The sequence below is a fragment of the Poecile atricapillus genome, chromosome 8 (assembly GCF_030490865.1).
Source record: "Poecile atricapillus isolate bPoeAtr1 chromosome 8, bPoeAtr1.hap1, whole genome shotgun sequence".
NCBI classification, from domain to species: domain Eukaryota; kingdom Metazoa; phylum Chordata; class Aves; order Passeriformes; family Paridae; genus Poecile; species Poecile atricapillus.
Window position 1 is genome coordinate 13,676,342 of NC_081256.1, and position 19,317 is coordinate 13,695,658.

At 38.1% G+C, this 19,317-nt stretch overlaps 1 protein-coding gene across 2 annotated transcripts in view; it reads right to left on the reverse strand.

Annotated features, from left to right (window-relative positions):
* Nucleotides 1–4,442: 4,442 nt before the first annotated feature.
* Nucleotides 4,443–19,317, reverse strand: part of PLOD2 (procollagen-lysine,2-oxoglutarate 5-dioxygenase 2) — a 48,717-nt gene continuing 33,842 nt past the window's right edge. The window contains exons 11-20 of one of the 2 annotated variants that reach the window (XM_058844172.1): nucleotides 14,725–14,829; nucleotides 14,338–14,463; nucleotides 12,996–13,137; nucleotides 11,738–11,800; nucleotides 10,304–10,417; nucleotides 9,839–9,904; nucleotides 9,239–9,343; nucleotides 7,112–7,258; nucleotides 6,757–6,882; nucleotides 4,443–5,654 (exon numbers count right to left, since the gene is read on the reverse strand). In XM_058844172.1, coding sequence (XP_058700155.1) covers nucleotides 5,499–5,654; nucleotides 6,757–6,882; nucleotides 7,112–7,258; nucleotides 9,239–9,343; nucleotides 9,839–9,904; nucleotides 10,304–10,417; nucleotides 11,738–11,800; nucleotides 12,996–13,137; nucleotides 14,338–14,463; nucleotides 14,725–14,829 — 1,150 coding nt within the window. In that variant the 3' untranslated portion in view covers nucleotides 4,443–5,498. The remainder of the gene's footprint in view (nucleotides 5,655–6,756; nucleotides 6,883–7,111; nucleotides 7,259–9,238; nucleotides 9,344–9,838; nucleotides 9,905–10,303; nucleotides 10,418–11,737; nucleotides 11,801–12,995; nucleotides 13,138–14,337; nucleotides 14,464–14,724; nucleotides 14,830–19,317) is intronic. The other variant, XM_058844173.1, reaches the window with a different exon arrangement.

Consider the following 19,317-nt stretch of genomic DNA (forward strand, 5'->3'; position numbering starts at 1 on the left):
CCCTCCCAAATCTTCATCTTTCATAGGCTCAGAGACTTGGTAGAATTTAGGAGCTAAAACATCAGAGAAGTTAATCCTTACAAAGCACACTCCATTTTCTCTAAGCTCTTTATACACATCCTGGGGACAACTAAGTTGGATCAAACTCCAGCAGCAAACCCTAGATTTCTCTGTGATCAGTGTGCTTATTGTTGTACCTGAGCAGGATGCAGCTTGCTCCCTGGTACCCTCACCAATTCCATCTCTCCATCCTGACTGCTCCACAAGAGGCGGAGAAAGACCTATCATTCAAATACTAACACCACAAGTTGAACACACCTTCCCCTTACAGAGGAGTGATGATTGTTATCAGTCAGCAATTTGCTTTAAGGAACAAAGAGCTGAGCAGTTATTCTGCTAGTCCTGCTGCTAGAGACACGGGGAAGTGGAGAACAGCAAGGCTGCAAACCTCTTCACACACTGACAGTGGATGACTGTACATTGAGAGACAACAGAATGAGAAAGCTTAAAGCCCAAAATGTTAGCAAAGCCCACTCTGAAGGGTAGGTCCTTATGTTCTGAAGTATTAAATATGATAAAACATCTCACAGGCTTACATTACTGCTCACACTGATTGTTATTCCAGCTCAGGCTCTGAAAATGCAACACTTTCATGCCCTGTCTACACTACAGACATTGTAGCAAGGAAATAACTTATTATAAATTTATTCTGCTCCCTTCCTCCTCTCTCTGCTCTCCTCTCTCTGCAGAAAGAAATGGTGCAGAGTCACTGGTAGTTGAGCAACTCCTTTCACAACTAAGCAAAATTCTGGGAAGTAAGAGATCTCTGGTTTGAGGCCAGAAGACCAGGTCCTGACTAAGTCTGTCACCATACCACTGTACATCTCCCTTGCCAACCTCAGGCACTCTGACAGTCAACAAACATAAAACAGAAGTGGAGCAGGCAAGTGCAGAGGGATCAATGTTCAGGACCCAAAACACAAGCAAGTTTTTTCAAGAAAGCAGTTTTCTCCACAGCCTAAGCAGCACAGCATCACCCCAGGCCAAGACCCTCCTGTCTGGCCAGGCTCTCAGCTTTGCTCCTTCTGCAGCTGCACTGATGCCAACACAGGCTGTAACCATGCCAACTGAAATCCTGCTTTTGAACTACTGCCATACTCTATTAAATAACTTAAGACTAATATGATTTTATCAGAGAGCTGATCTTACATTTGATCCTTGTGCAAAATAATCCTGAAGGGCATTGCTTTAATTCAGCCAAAACAGCTCTTGTGAAGTTAAGCTTAATCCAGAAAACTCACTTTCCAGAAGCAATAAATTACCAAGAGAAAAAGATGATCCTGTATTTAGCAGCCTTAGCATCATGCCAGGATATCAACTATTTCTCAGACCTCCTCCTGTTAGTTTAGGGTTGAAGTGCTGTAAGAGGAACACAGCTCTGTGCAAACAGCTGCAGAAGGAAGCAATTGTGGGGGGTGAATTCTGAACTTTTAACCATTCCTTCCTCATTCTGCCCTCCCCCTAGCCCCAAAATACAATGAAGACAGCCACCACCCTGTAAGTGGGATGCACAGATACAGATTTGACCCATATGTCAAATAGGAAGATAATTACACACAGAAGAGAAAAAAAAAATTAAAAAAAGGTGACAAAGTGCAAAATATTTCGCTGAAGAAAATAAAAGCTTCTCTTTCCATTTGTATTTAAAGTTTGGACCAAGGTTCTTCAGCACTTTGGGCAAGACTATCTGCTTTATTAGATTTCAAGTAACTTCTTACAGTAAGAAATATAGGAAGTGTTTGGGACACCATGTTGGAAAGTCATTTAAGTGGCACTTCCACCATCTAGGTACAACAAAATCCTGGCAGATTAAATAAATTAAAATTAAATAAATTAATTATTTATTCTTGCAACTCTACAGTTAACACTACTAGTGCAAGTCTCATCTCTAAGAATTCCAATATCAATTCTACAAATGTATTTTGTGAAAGCTCTGCCCTCCAATTCATAGTCTGCTGTGGAATCAAAAAAATCCCATAATTAAAAAAAGTAATACTCAAGTAATTTATTTGACACCTCAGTCATAGGGGTTGCTGAGACAGGTATTGTCCTCCCTCCACTCACTAGAATAGCAGAGCACCTTACTCTACCATGCAAGAAAGTGAGAATTCAGGGAGGCAAAGATTCAAAGAAATACTTATTCCCGAACTGAGTCCACTGGAGACCATATCAAAAATAAATCAAATAAAACTGAAGCTGTTTAAAAAGCTCACAGCAGTAGCTGAAACAAAAAAACCTAAACCAGTTCTCTCAATCAAAAAAAACAAAAGCAAAACTGGTCACATGTACATGGGAGGAAAGAAGTACAAAGGTCCTTTCTAGATTTTCTGTCTGTTAAATATCTTTTGTCTGCTGCGAAAGAGAAGCTGCTGTGCAAGTCCTGCATTGAATTAGCGTTTAGCCCATGAATACAGAAGATGTGGGGGAAAAGTCATTTTACAGAAACAGGCACAATCAAATAGATTTCATTATTATTGCCTCACTGAAAAAAATCTATATTATTTTGGGACTTGTCAAAGTCTTACTCCTACCCACTCACAGCAACCATGAAACAGCAATGCTTTGGGAATAAAAAAAAATGAAGTGACAAATAGGTATTGGAATTACTTGCTGAACAGTGACATTAAGGAAGATTAAATGTGTAAAATACAACCAAAAGCATTGACTGTTTCTCAGGAGTAGAGATGGAATAGTTCACAAATATGAAATAAAACCAAGCTATACTCAGTATTTTTAAGCAAAAGGAGTTTTCAGAAATCTATTGCCTATATACTGCTCTCTTTCCCACACCACAGTCTCTCCAAACACTTAACAGTGAAAAGTAAAGCTAGATGAAAGCAGAGCAAACAAAATATTTTACACATCTGTTGCAGAACACCCTTATGTCCCTGTACTCCTGAGGTTTCTCATACACTGATGGAATTTAGGTTGCTGTTGTATTTTCTATGCCCCAAAACAAACTTTGCTAAAGAGACATGAGAGTCTAAGTGCTTTTCAAAGAAGTCATGAAATATAGACAGAATCTTTTCATAGTGGCATTTCTGTTTATCTGAGCCCATATCCTCACATTCCAACAGCATGGCAAAGCTTTCAGAACTAATTCAGGTGAACTGTTCAGAAAAAATTCCTTTTCCTGGCATGTGTGAGCTCCCAAGTTAATGCAAACACTTCCATACCTGTTGCTGTCCACTTGAAAAGTATCTGCCACCCTTTGCAAATACTTTATTGAAAGAAGAAATGAGAGAGAACGTTAGTAACTTGAGTATGGCAAACACATTTTCCCTTCCAACAAATGTGCAGCACAATAAACACAGAGTTACGTGTCACTAAGCGACGGAGTGAACCAAGAGTTGCAAACACAAAGCTTGAGCAGTAAATAAAGCCCTCAGGGTTTTCTTGAGGCAAAATATACACTAAAAAAATAAAAAAATAATTGCTGAGGATTACAGAATACATAATTGAAATGCAAGTTATGGGGCGGGGGGAAATTCTGCAGAAACTCCCCTGTGTTACAGGATTGTGCTTTTGAGATTTTTTTCGAAGAAATCACCTCAAAACAATGAACTGTCTTTATCTGACCCAATGGTTAAAAATAATATTTCTGTTCTAAGTTAGCCTAAGACACCACAGACAAATGCTCAGAAAAAGATGATTAACAAAGGCTGTTTTCATTTTGAAGGCCTGAAGATTTTCTTATCTGTAAGGTTTGTCTAAGCACAGCCAGTAGAGAGAGACACACAGATAGCTGTTTCACACCAGGAATCAAAGCTGAGGGAGAGCAACTCCCAAATATCAGCCTGAAAAGGAGAAAAGTTGACAGTGTAAGTAGAAATTAGAAGCCAGCAAGAAATTTCCTGTCAAAAGCTATTCCTTTTCAAGCCAGCCCATTTTAATACATTACTGAGGTTAACTCACTTTGATGCATTTGCTTCAACATAACTTTAAATACTGTTACAACTCATTCCTCAAAACTGCAGAACAGGGAAATAAGCAGATGTGTTTATTTTCAGTAAAAGAAAAATCCTTGAAACTCCCTCCTAATCCTGTCAGCTGCAAATAAAGTTTCTGTTTAGAAAATGCGATATAAAGCTTCTTCAAAGATACACAGTTAAAAAGTGAAGTACTGTTTAGATCATCAAATAGCCTCCATATAAAAACAAACCCAGGAAGCATCAACCCTGCTGGGGTCATTCTGAAAGTGTAATGCAAGGCTTGGTATAGAGGCACCACTGAAATAATTTCAATAGCAAACAACCCAGAATCTAACACGCCCATCTCCCATCTACAGATCATTAGAAAATATTTGTCAGTAAATCAGTTTCTTTAAGAACGGTCGCAAATGCAAAGAAACTACCTGATACAGTCAAGTGACAGCTGCTCCATTAATTTAAAATTACCCTTTATTTTTCACAAGGTTTTCCAACATGTCGTGCGTTTTGGCACGGTAGACTTCGAGACAGTTAGCTTCAAGTTTCTTTAAATTACAAACAGTAGATACAGTAGGACTATTTTAAACCAATTTCTTTAAAATAAATGTCAAGACCCTTAGCTTTAAAAGAGACTGCCACCATTTCATTTTCCTGATACAAAATTCAAGTAATTTTAAGAGTAGAAAACTGTCCCTATAAAACATCCTATTAAAATTTACCAGCATTCTGAAAATAAGCATCAGATTTCCAGTATCCATTGGGTGCAACTACACATTTAGAAAAATAACTCACTTTAAACAAAGGTCACTTGCTGAAGAAAAGTAAGCTTTCAACAGGATGAGTTCTCAGAACAAATGATAAAACACTTTCTCCTTAGATAAAGGATTTAATCCTTGCTCCATCTCTGCAATTAATTTACTTTTTTTTTCTAAGGGTGTACATTTCAGTACTGACAATGAGTTAAGAGACCAGGCTACAAAGATACTTTCCTTTCATTATAAACCAGCATATGGAATTATTGCTTACCAGAAACAACTGTAAACAAGATTAATTTGATTTTGTTTTTATGCTGTGATTTTTCTTTCATTGGTTGGTATCAAATATACAGACCACCAAACTTTAGCTGTGTCACTTTACTGACTGAAAACCACCATGAATTTTTCCGATGATTCTGTGTTTAGCGTTGCTTGGGGTTTGGGTTTGTTTCAACGAAGAAATGGGTTCACTGTGCTTTTCCATTTTCTCTCCTTACCCGCCCTTTAGGACAGCAGAATGGAAAAACAAGTAGGACATGTTTACTTTGGGACTCAAGGCTCAGAGCAGATATCAAGAAATCTTCAACAATATTAGAACATTTTCTGTTTTCCTCCTTTTAGCCCAAAGCACCTCTGCTGTGTAGTAACAGTAACTTAAAGTTTCTTCTATCACCATCTTCCAGAAGAGATCTATAAATAAATGTTTATGTAAAGAACACTGCTGTTGAAGAGGACAAAAAAATAAAAATAAAAATTAAGGATCAATAAATGATACTGCAATGTATCTTGTGCCATTCAAGATGGGAAGTCCTTCGTGCAAATGTGTAAGTCTTCCTGGGTGCATGAAGCTCCATCCTTTCCTGGGAGACTCAATGGAGCAGTTGTACCTAAGGAATTTACATCCACCTCCCTGTGGTAAAAACACAAACAACAATAAAACTCCTAACAGTTATCTTATGTTTTAATTTATGTTTTAATTAATTCCTTTTTATATATCCATATATAAAAAGGAATTAATCCATATATCCACTTCAAATAACTTGCTATTTTTAATAGGCTGGGTTATTTTCTTTTACCATCCCTTAGCAAGGTTGTTTACATGACACCATCTTTAGAGCATTAATTAACAGACAAGCATTTGCAATCAGATTTTCCCTTGTCTTGCTTTAGCATTCACTGGATTACAGCTCATTCAAGCAACAAATCTGACAAACAGATTTTCACCAACTCCACTAGAGATTCTACCAGAGAGAAGCAAATCATGTTCATAGACCCCGTATCAGGACCTCAACCCTTATCCAGAACAGCATTTAAACAAATCTTAAGTGAATTAATCTGGGTGCTAATCTCAAGATGAAGGTGTCCTTTCCAAAATAGTAAGTGTGGCAAGCACATTTATTAGTGTTAAGGACTGTGAATGATACAGGCTTATAAACACAACAGGGTAAACTTCTCTGTAAGTAAAAGTTGGATATTACTGCCACTGCCCTACCTAGCTCCACACTCTGGGGACTGTTTTATTTGGATCAACATCAAGACTACAAAATAATTTATCTCAGAAAAAAACCTAAACAGATTTAAGAGTTTAAAATTTTAATTCTGTGGCTGATCTAAAAAAGAGTCATTAAAAAATTCTACAGAAAATAAGTCACTTGAGTCAACTCAACTTGGCACTAGTTAAACTCTTTTGAAAAACTGTTTTTCACTGTATAGAAATGAAGCATTTCAAAAATGTTAAAAAACAAATTACTAACATCTCCTATTTTTTTCTTCAAACCATTTGTCTCCCACTATCTGAAACCAATTTGATCAATTCAGCCTGATTGCACCAACAGTTCTGGATCCTGGAATTGAGCAAATTTAATCCTTGTCAAAAAACCACAAGGCATAATGTATCTCAATTTGTGATGTGCATCTTTTCCTTCTCAGCTGGGAAGTACATATGTTTTGGCTCTAGTTTAGAAATAGTATTAGATACTCAAAGGACAACATTTTTTAAGTTGATAACTTACCTGAAAGTCCTCTCCTACTTTGTTGAGGGCGATGTTGATCGTGAACGTAGAGGAGTCGTGGTGAGGTCTGAGTGACCGCTGCCTGTCAGGGCTGTACTTTACAACAAAGTTCAGTAGAGCATAGCCCTACAACAAAATAGAGAGTAAGATTTCAAGCTGTGAACTGCCAGGTCACACACAGGATTCCTGGGATTTTATTTAAAGCTTAGTTAAAAGTAAAAAAAATCAACAACATTTATCTTTACTCCTATGTCACATATAAACTCCCCAACTAAACCAAAGAGGTAGATTCACTGAAATTCTTAAATTTAGTCATACCATGGAGTAATTATCTGCAAAAGCTTTTAACCCATACCTTGGTATAATAGCCAGCAAAGACTTTCAGCGTTACTGGGGCAATGAACTCTCGTATGAAATGCAGCCACTCGTTATCCAGTCCTATTTGCTTCATATGAATGTCATCGGTTGGGACATTCTCATAACCTCCAGAAATGCGGCTGTCCTAATGAGAACACCACAAATAGCTTGGAAACAGGAACATGGAATGTTTCTGACATTTCAACAAACATTTATTTGAAATCGGCAGAATCACAAAACTGCAACACAGCAACATTTCAGTGAGCGTCAGTGAGCTGGCTGTACAGCAATTCCACAGCTGTCACGGAAAAAAAAGGTGTGATGAGATATCAGTGAGCAAAAATTGGAAGTTTTTAAAGGATGAGTCAATATTTGGATGTGTTGCCTGTAAATAAAAGGGCTTCTTGGGATAATTATCTTTATTTACTGAGCTTCAGATGCAGCTGATAAAGATCAAGATCCAGTCAAGAGACCAGGTCTCAACTTGACACGGTAATAAATGTTGGAATTATCTGAAAATAGAAGTATGTTAAAATTATTCCCAGAGGCTCCTACCTGCACTACAATTGTGACTATAATTTCTCGTGGTACATTTGTGAATAAGAGAAACATTCCTCTAATTTTAGTGGTAGTTAATAAATACCTTTAATTCTTGAGAACGTTGGCCCAATAGCTCATAACATTTGCAAGTAACTCCTTAGGGGGACAAGTCTGACAAATTAGTACTTAAGAGGTAAATGAATAAAACCTGTCTGAACAGTTATAAACAGCTATTCAAAATCAGCCTTGGGTAGCTGTCAGGTACCTGCTACAGAGCTGCACCACCATTAGTGTTGACTTTGCTAATTCAGAATCTGCACTGGGTTTGTGTGGCACAGCTTGGATAGCAGGGGACTGCTGGGGTGAGAAGCTGCTGGAAACTTCCCCTGTGGAGCCAGTGCCAGCCACTGCAAGACACACCTGCCACTGGCCAAGGCTGAGCCCAGCAGTGACAAACACAGCACCTCTGTGCTGGCAGTGCCTTTAAGAAAGGGGAAAAAAACCCCAGTGAAACAGAAATTGCAAATAGAGATGAAACAGAGAGAAGCAGCCCTCCAGACAGCAGGGTCAAGGGAAGCAGGGCAGGAGCTGCTCCAGGCACTGGAGCTGAGATCCCCTGCAGCCCCTGGATTCCATGGGGGAGCAGAGATCCCCCTGCAGCCCCTAGAGATCCATGGGGGAGCAGAGATCCCCCTGCAGCCCCTGGAGGTCCATGGGGGAGCAGAGATCCCCCTGCAGCCCCTGGAGGTCCATGGGGGAGCAGAGATCCCCCTGCAGCCCCAGAGGAGCCCATGGCAGAGCAGGTGGATGCCCAAAGGAGGCTGTGATCCCATAGAAGCCTGTGCTGGAGAAGGGTCCTGGCAGCAGAGAGCAGCCCAGGCTGCTGCAGTTTTTCTAGCAGGACTTGTGACCCCACAGGGGACCCACACTGGAGCAGTCTGCTCCTGCAGGGCTGCACCCCATGGAAGAGACCCACACTGGAGCAGAAGAAGAATGTAAGGAGCCCTCCCCCTGAGGAGGAAGGAGTGGCAGAGAAATGTGATGACCCCAATCTCCCATTTTCCCATCCCTGTGCCCTGCTGGGGAGGAGAAGGTAGAGAAAATGAGGAGTAAATTTAAGCCTGGGAGGATGAGAGGAGTGGGGGAAGGGTGTTTTTAAGATGTTGTTCCATTGTTCATTATATTATCAACTGAACCAGAGTAGAAAGTAAATAAATTTCCTTAAACTGAGTCTGTTTTACCTATGATGGCAATTGAATGATCTCTCCCTGTCCTTATTTCTCAAGGCAAACCATTTTTTTTTACTTTCTCTCTCCTGTCCAGTTGAGGGCAATGACAAAATGGCTTGGGTGGGTGCCTGGCATCCAGCCAGGGTCAGCACACCACAACATTAATTGAAGAATGGCTCTAAATCTGCTGAAAAAGCAGCTACATGGTAGACTAAACTAAGCACTTCATACCACAAAGCAGATGTTTCAGACAATTGACAATTGTTAGGATGTTTTTTGCAGTACTTTATGTCTTACTCTTGTAAAAGTAGTTAAGATCACTCATTAAGATTATGTTTATATAGGCTGACACTTACTTGGTGTTTTCCACCAGACCATTGCCCAAAATGTTCCATTTCTTCTACTAATTCATCACAGGCAGTGTCAGAAAATATGGGAAACCAAAACACATCTGGACACGGCTACAAAAGAAAACCCCAAACAATTAAAAATGTGATTCTCAAGCACATTCTCACAAAAGCATAAACTATGAGCTACATTCTAAGCCCTGAGCCAGCACTAAGAATGTCGGTGCACCCACACCTTCTGTGCCTTACAGCTCTAAATAACAGCCCTGGTCTTCCACAGGTTAATATGGGAAAACAGCTTAAAACTCAACATTGCTTTACACACAAACAATTTATCCAGCATTTTAGAGAGGCAATGTTCATTAAATTACTGTCCCTAATTGTCACAACTGATCATCCAACACAAGTGCTCTGTCCAGCTGCTTAAAAGCAAGCAAAAATTCACTTCTGATCCAAAACATCAAAAAACTGTTTAGCCACAGACCAAAACAGCATTTGCATGGAAATATTTACTGCATACCAATTTATATTGTCATTTATATATGGCATATATATGTGGGATAAATACATATTGATCCTACAAAATTTTAAAAAATTACTCATACTGACCTGTTCTACTATGTTATCAGTGAAGATCTTTGAGTAGTTTGGATTTATGTAAGTTTCCTTCCAGTCCTAAAAAAACATTATTTAAAAACATTACAACAGAGCAATGACATTTAGAAGTGATAAAAAAAAAATTATTCATTTGCTCTACTGAAAGCACCAGAAACAATTAAAAAATTTCTTATTCCCATACAGAAACTGGTTCCCATCATGTCAAAAATTACGAAAACTGTTACCTCAGGGCCATATCTCCAATTTCCTGCTCTGGTCACCAGCTGGCTTATTGATATGATATACTGTCATTTGCTTAGATGGGTGAGAACACCTTTTAGCACATAATCAATATTTAGCACACAGTAAACAAAAGTTCTCCACATAAAGCCTTTAAATTTCAAGTCCTTTATAATATATAAATTTATACTTATTTTTTTCAATTAAATAACTTTTTAGCAGTAATTAGATACATACCACCGGATTTTCAAAGATCTGCCAGAGGTCATTGTTGTAGTGGGAGGTATTGTAATTGGCTGTAGAAAGAAGTCTTCCAAATTCATGTCTGTTGGTAATGTACATGAAAACACCCTATACCAATTAGAGAAAGCATCATTAGCAAAACTGTCCATCTTAGCAAAGTTTTAAAAAGCTCTGTTCATGATTGCTCTTTCATAAAATATTATCACACAACTGTACACATATTTTGTAAAGGTGCTGTTAATTTACCATCTTAATTTTCAAATGGTTGACTCTAATCACCAACTACTCTTTATAAATTGTTGTTTACAAGCATTTGCCTGCATTTATTTTCTAAATACATTAAACCAAAACATATATTGTTGAGAACACATGTAAAGTTATAGAAAGGAAAAAGCAGAGGAGTGATTGGTTGATTTGATTTCCAGAAACCTTAGGCAGACACACTGAAAGCATCAGATCTCAAACTGAAAATGCTCACACACAAGAAAATCAGCATCTAAGGTTAAGTTCAAATTATAAACTGAAAGAATAAGCTAACTATCAAAGGGTTCATGAAAGAACAAGAAACTTATTTCAGAGTATTCACTACATGATCCATCTGGTGAATTGGCCTGAAATAAAAAGATATTGGCAAATACAGCACACGAGAATATTCAGATCAGCATCCAAAACAGCTGAGCACTCTGAAGTCTGTTCATGTAATTATGTGCAAGGTATCAAGTGTGGTAAGATACATCTTTATTATCAAGCTATTAACAGAAGGTATTAACAGAACTCTCTTGATTAGAAGTAGTAGCAGAAAAGAGTATTTTTAAAAAGAAACTTAGGTTCTATGGGATTTTTTTTAGTTTAAGATTTTTCAGACTAAAACTTCATTTCTGAAATGTTTGTGACTTTTAGATTTGCAGCAAATGAAGACATTTGGGTACTTTGGTACTTCTGTCTATGTTTTTGTCTGAAAAAGAGTTAAACTGTTAGAAAGATAATGATTATGTTAAACATGCCCAGTTCTGGGCACTTACCAAATCATAAAATAGCTGCAGCAGGGAGAATAAGGAGGGCCTGGGTCAAGAGAAACAGCTTAAAGTGACAATGTGGTCACTGAGGGGGCCTGGCAGACCTACCAGTGATCTGAGCTTTACTCCTTCCTAGAACTGCTCCATCCTTTTTAGCTACAGAAGCAGTGTCAGCACACCTTGACCTTAGCAGCACTGAGAAACCCCTCTGAGGAAACAAAGAGCCTCTCTGAGATGCTTTCAGCTGGGCATGAAAAACCTGTCCCTGGCAGAAACCTGAACATTAGAAGACTGAAGAGAAAGCTAGAGCAGTATTTCATCAGAGGAAGTGGACAGAGGAGAAGTATCTTCCTGTGGTAGAATGATACTGCATGTAATAATAACTAATTAATAAAAAAAAGTAAAGCAACACCTTTGGGGCTCTGAGCATATGGAATGTTTCCGAAGAAGGGGAGTCTTTTTCCCTTTGTAAAGTCTAAAATGAAGGAGAATCATCACATCAGTTTTCTGACACAATCTCTCTCTATTTCCGACTAGTTTTAGATTTCCACAGTTACATCAGGGAAATAGCAGCCTTTGATCAAAAGCTGATATGCCTTTACAGACAACATGCATCTCCAAGCAAAGCTCCTCATACACATGTCAAAGCTGTTTCCACCAGCCCCTTCTTATCTGCTGCAATCCAAAAACAAGCATGTACCAAACCCTCCTACAGCCCAGACTGAGAAAGAGGAGAAGAGGAAGCAATTTTCTGATGAGCCAGTCAGATTAGTTTAAATGAGCACATGGAAAGCACAGGTTTTGCAGGAACTGATGCTGAGGAGGTTTGAATACAACAGGACTGGACGGGGATGTTCTGAAGAATCAGTACAAACACAGGAGATCATGCCTTGTTATGAGGGAATAAAAAAATTAATACTTGCCAACTTTTCTTGTTCAATTCAGCAAAAATATTTTTCAATGCTATAGTGTCTGGAAATAGGTCTGGTTTAGGTCTTATTTGTCTCAGTGCTGAAACTAGTGTAAATATCAGTAGAAATATGGATTTACAGATTCATAACTTCACAGTACAAATAAGTTCTCTCATTACTTCCGGATTAACGTAAGTAACATTTATCTGATACAGTTTGAATCTACCTAGAAAAATCAATGAGTAATTCATGCTCCCTAAGAAGATTCCTACCATTTCTTAAATCATCTTGGCTTTTTATATAACACTGCCCATCACTGGTTTCGATATCTACTTAATAAAAAATTGCAAAGTATTCAACTTAGTCTGCTGGAAGTTTCACACTGTACAAAAATATGCATGATAAAGATGAGCCAAATGCATTGGTAAGCTTTAAGTCATACACAGCAGAGTTGAGCCCTCTTTCCTGTTGAGGTTGTGCCAAAGGAGAAAGGTATTTTAACCTCAACAGAAATTTTCAGGGAATTTAACTAGAAACCACCATGCAGTCAGTGCATCAGTGCACTGGCCTTGAAAAAACCTCTGCTCTCAACAATTTAAAGAAATACACTTAAAGGGTTTTATCACACAAAAATTGGCCAGTACTTTGAATTAGAAGTAAAATATAATATCCAAGATCAATCAAGTAAAGCAGACTATGAGTACAGCAGGACACAGAAATGTGTGGATTTGCAAGCAAGCTGTTACAGATACACCTTACCATTTCCCTGGCATTCCTGCAGAGTGCCATATCAGGATCCATCTTATCACGCATGAAGTAGCTCTTTTCTTTCATTTCAGTTCTGAGAGTTTGTCCCTTAATTAAGTATATATTAGCCATATAAGGGATATTCCATACTCCTCTGTTGAAAATAAGAAAAAAACCACCCCACAGAAATAGTTTAAAGCTATGAAAACTAATTTGTTGCCTATTCTTTTAAATCAGCATCTCTGTATTTGCTGACAAGACTAAGCAAGTTGCAAGGAGAAGAAGCTGAAAGGTTCCCAAGACACTTGGAAAACTACATCTGGACATCTCAAACATAGGCGTAGGCAGTAATTCAATTTTTGTGAAATACTGTTACAAAAATATAGCAAGGTCAAATTCTCCATAGAGTTTTAACTACACATGTACTTCATATTTCTATAGTTAAGGCAATCAGTCAAACTCTCTTATAATATTATTCTACACTACCAGATGGAGAAAGTAACTCCAAACAGATTTTTAAATCAGTTTAAAGACTTCACTGAGACTTCACACAGCTGGTCTGAACTCCTCACACAAATACCCACAGACCACAGCAGGCCACGTATTTATGTGAGTTGGGCCAATATCAACACAAAAGCATTGCTTTCAAAACCCTCCCTCTGCAGATTTCCCCCTCTCAATGCCAACACATCTTTTAGTACAGTAGGACTGAAAACAAGCCAGTCATATATCAAGAAGTCTGTTTCAGAGCTTTCTTTTCTTCCAGGGTGAAGAAAAGGCATCACCACATGGAACAGCCAAGCTTAGAACAACTTACATCACATTAATTTAGGGGAGGGATAAACCCAAAAGTTTATCCTTGACAAAAGTATTGCTGAAGAAGTCCTTAAGATATACCTGACATCATATACAGGATGAAACACAAAGAAATTTTGTGTTTTAATCAGTGGAAAGCTGTTCCACTGATTAAGCACTTGCCCCAAAGAGATGACAAAGCCATTTGATGAATACAAAGATAATTCCTTTTGGCTGAGGTTCCAGGGATGTAGTTTTGGGTTTGCTATTTGTTTATCCTGCCTTGTTCTGTACTGTGCACTGCTAGAGCAACCAGACACCACCAGACAGGTGACTGTGTCCAGTTCTAACACCAGCTCACCATGTTAAACACTTGGCTTTTTTTTTCAAGCTGTGAGTGGGAATAAACAAGTGTATTGCTATGAAACAGAAAACACAACACAATATACCTCACCTCATCCCTCCAGGAATAATACCATATTCTTATATTTTCATGCAATATGTTGCTAATAACCATACAGGGTGCCCTGGCTTTAACAATTAATTTACAGTTACTTACACTCTGTTCCCTTGGACAATGTCCACATAATCTTCTGATCGAGCATAATAACCATCTGGGCTCAAAGCACCCCAGAAATTGGACCAAAGCTTCCCATGGCGAGTTACGAGCGGAGCAATTATCTTTCTGTGAAGTGACATATTGAATATGAAAATATGAAAACCTGAAGCACTTGAAAATGACATCAGGAATTGCTGTTTGACAGGAACAAAATGCTTTGTGAATTGTTGGCCCCCAAACCCCTTATGAACTACGGCAGTGAAATATCACAATAAACAAAGAGGATTTAACTCTGCAAAAACAAATAGGATCTTATTTTCTCTGGACAGACCTCAGAGAATCCTTTCAATTTAGAGGAAATTCTACAGAGTAAGAAATTTACTATACCTGTTCTGTTCTATCAGTATTCTTAAAGTTTTCGGGTTTGTCAGCACAACATCTGCATCTATGCTTAAGTAATATTCACATGTTTTATCCTGGCGACAAAGGTCCCTAAAAAGACAAAAAGGAATTATTAACTCCTGTTAATAATAATGTCCACATGGACACATATCCAGAAAAAAATCACAAACAAGAAAATTTAAAAAAAAATTCCCGAACCACAAGTAATTACTGAACTGATCCATTGCATTAAAATCCTCTGCAGCACAGTATTGTAAAGGTGTCTTGAGATTACAGTAGTGTGATTACCTAAAAGATTAAAATACATGGATCAGATGCCTTATATTTTTCTTTTAATTAACTAAGTGGCCTCTAGCCTTTACCAGGTTCAGCAATACCATCTATAAAGTGTCCTAATGGAAAATGGGGAAGGGGGAACGGGTAATTAATTTATAGAGCTGGGTATCAGTACAATCATTTAATTGTGAAGTATGACCTTATTTAGTAAGGTCCTCTAGCAAGTAACTGCATGTGGCTGTAATGCTGTCCTTGGAAAAAGTTTCCACAGATGCAATCTGCTAATCTGAATGGTAATTGAAACCTAATGGAGAGTGTAAGATAAAAACTATGAAGAAATATATATTTAAAGACCTTTTCTTTGTCTTTTTGACCTACAGGAACAACAAAGTTGGTAAAGATAAATATAAACCGATTGCAAAGGCAGTGAATTTATTCTGGAGAAAGAAACTGAATGTATCCACACACTATTTCTAAGCATATCCAGGTCACTCCAAGGAACACTAGAAAGTGCTTTCCGGCAGAGCTCATGTGTAAAATGCTTCTTTATCTAAATTCAATGGCTAAAATCTTCAATCTACTTGCTTTACACTCCACCTGCTCTGAACTAAGACCAGATGTTGAAAAGAAAGCTATGTTCTTGTACATAACTTAGAGCAAGTTCCGTGTAGCGATTAAAAACAATTTAGAAGAGAGCCAAGATTTTTTGGTTGGCAGCGTGAAGTGAAGCTCAGCAGGTCAGTTTAAAGTATTTTGCAATCAGAGTGATGTTTGACTGCATTTACAAACCACAAATCCATCTGGAACAGTGACCTCATCTGAAAATGGGAGAATGTCACAGCTCTTCCCTTCATCACACTTTCCACTGAGATATTCCAAGTGTCTACTTGGTTGCAACAGAGACATATTATCTACCCAATTTCTCTACCACTGAGCCATCTTTTTTTGGTTTTTTAGACATAGTTTGAACTTGCCATTAATCAAGTTACCATTTTTAGACCTCTCAGTTTGGAAATACAATTCCAGATGAGGACTGCAAGGTGTTCCAGATACAAGTCTCCTACCAAAAGCCTGGGTGACATCCCCTGCCATGTAGGGTTACATTTTGCATCTCTCCAGCCAGCCACAACAGCATAAACATATTCACAGCAACCATCACTAAAAACAAATCCAGCAAACAGACAAATCACTAATGTTTAGTTTTGCATCTCAGGTTAAAGCATTATTACCACAGTTATCACACCTGGAAGCCACTGAAATCAGCTGTGGGTGGAAAATGTGTTCAACAACACTCAAAGTTCAGTGTTCCTCCTCCAACTGAGACTGAAACCCAAAACTACTGAAGTGTTCAGAAGAAGCAGCTCCAGAAAATCCAAGTCTCTAACAGAAAACACTTGACATCTGGGAGCCAAAGTTTTAATCCCTGCTCTTCCTTCCCCCACAGCCAAAATACCTGCCCGACTCAAAGGCTGTGTCCTACTCCCTCCAGGGTCCATGCCACCATGGATTGTCAATAGCAAATGGGAACTCAGACAATGACTTCATATCCTCCTTCAAGAAACACACAGGAGACCCCAAACTTAGCTCAAAATTCAACAGTGCTGTCAATGAACTCTGACTCTGATCTCTACTATTTTTCCTGAAACTTTTGAAAGTTTCCAATGTAAACTTTCATTAAAATGTGCACATTCCCACTTAAAAGCTGAGATAAATGACATTTTTTATAAAGTTTTATACAGCTTACAGTTAACAGTTTGCCCTGTTCTGTTACCAATATTTTTGAGGGAGGAACAAAAAAACCCAACTCCCCCAAAAGAGAAACCCTGAAGGCTGCGATTACCAGGAGAAAAAAACATTATGGAAAATACACTTTATATAAATAAAACCTCAGAAGTGAGTATTTCCCAACTTTCTGTTATTACTTGAACATATTTAATTGCTTTTTATGTTTTCTGTCATAACAAATTCTGTGACAGCTGGCTGAAATCTCATCTGCAACCAAGGCAAAACCAAAGACGATTTTTCCTCAAAGAAAAAAAAGGAACTGTAAGAACTCATACCTTACAGACAAAGGCTCAAAAAAAAAGACATGGAAATGCCACTCAAGTGCTTTGAGTGATGAAAATGCAGAGAAAAATATTCAGACAATAAGCAGCTAAACCTTCCTTCTCTTTATTCTCCTTAGTTTTCCTTACATTTTATCTCTATTCAGCCCACAAGAAGAAAAGCTGTGCACTCTTGTTTCCCAGTATTGTTGAATTCTAATAAGTTTTGCAGACTGCACAATTTTGGGTCTTTTCCAACACCTATCCAACTTTCACAAGCACATGAGAGGGCTTTCCACATCAGGAAAAAGCAACAAATTAAATGTTTCAATTATTCCTTATTATATGAATCAGAAAAGCTGACCAGTTTGCTGCATGGCTATGGGTAAAACCGAATAAAGGTTATTTTCTCACATTTATACTGACATGAGAGTGTCATTTACTGAGAATCTCATTATGATTTATCACCACTTTTTACTGAGCCAAAAGCCAGGAAGAAGAGAGGTGAGGAGAAAACTGATCAAACTGCATTATATACTCCAAAGTATTCTGCTGAAAACAAACTAGACCTTCATTGTTTAACTGCCCCTTCTTTGTATTAACTGAACCCTGTTGGGCTTCTTCAACTAAATAGACTGTGGGAAATGTGCAAGTGAGAAGATCAAATTAATTTTAAATCTGCTGGAAACTAATAGAGAGACACTAAGAGCAGATTTGGAAGAGAAAGCAAGTATTTGAGTCAGACAATTTTGTTCTATCTGTCAATAATGCAGATAAGAGGCAGGAGAAGATAAATCAGAAGACTGGATATCAATATCTAAATCAGAATAATAAACAAGTGTGAATATTTTTTTTGTTTTTCAAATTACATCCATACCATGGGTAACATATCACACATATGATTATCTACCTGCCTTTCAAACAGGATTTGAAATGACTGTGCAAATATACATGTAAATTGCTCATTTTTTTTTTATCCACAGATCAAGCAGGGACCATATATCAAAAGCTCTGTCACATAAGTCAGTAGGTTCTACCAAAAGATGACAGGTTTTAAGGTCTTTGGGTGAGATTTATTATTACTATAGATATAGATTACACTGAAGATTCTGCCTTATAACAACAAAGAGGAAAAGGTAACTCCAGAAACTTCACCTCAGTTACACATAACATACCCTAAAAAAAGTTTGCAGCATAGTACATCTGCTTTAGAGAGTATTAGAAATAAAGAAAGAATTATTTATAAATATGCAAATGGGTGCTTAGACTACCACTGGACATCTGCAGCATTTCCTAGAAAGGCCAGGGGAGAGGTTTGAACCTCAGCCAGAGATCAGTTTTCCAGTGGCTTCAGCACAACAAAGCTCCATTCAAACAAATGTCCAAGAACAGCACAGAGACTCAAGACCTTCATTCTTTCAGCTGAGGCTATGAACAGCCAATGCTCAACCTCTGAACAGATAATGGCCTTCTGAAATTAACTTCTCTGCTTTGACACTCAGGGGAGATTTGGTAGGAGAGTGAGTCAGAGAATTATCATGGAGTGAATCTTGCTCCAGGGCCACAGCCAGGTGGTCCCAACCTTGGTGGGATCCTGTGCTGAGAATCTCCATCCTGTGACTGATGTCCTGGGAGAGCCACAAGCCACTCTCTAGGAGCCAGCTACAAGAGCTGCAGCCACAAGAGACCCTGTGACAGGCAGGACTGACATGGGACACAAACTCCAGGTTTCAATTCGGACACAGAAAGTACCAGGTTTAAAAGCTAAAGTTTTGGATACTCTAGCAAGAGCAAAAGAAAAAAAAGCAAGACCAAACATAAGATAAAGTCAGTAGCCTTTGTGAGAAACTTCTGCTAGAGCACTTCTAAAGGATATTCCTGGCTCTTTGAACCATAGGTAGAACTATAATTCAGGCACCTGCACATCGAAGTTAAGCTTTAACCATATGTTTACTTAAATATAATGTCACTTAAGAAAAAAGAAAAAAAAAAAACAAAACAAGCACTAGGACAACAAAAGTTAAAAGCATATCCAATGCAAAAATGAAAAAAATTCTGCAATATGGTAGCTGGAAAATCAAATAAACACTACGAATTGTCTACACCACCACTAAACAAGATGACAGACTACTGAAGCAGCCCAGACCAGAGATATTTTTTTTACAATTATCAACAGCTTCATATATTAGACAGAAACCATGAAACACTCAATTCATATCTTATGTGCAGATCTTTTCTACTACAAAAGCTCCCATTT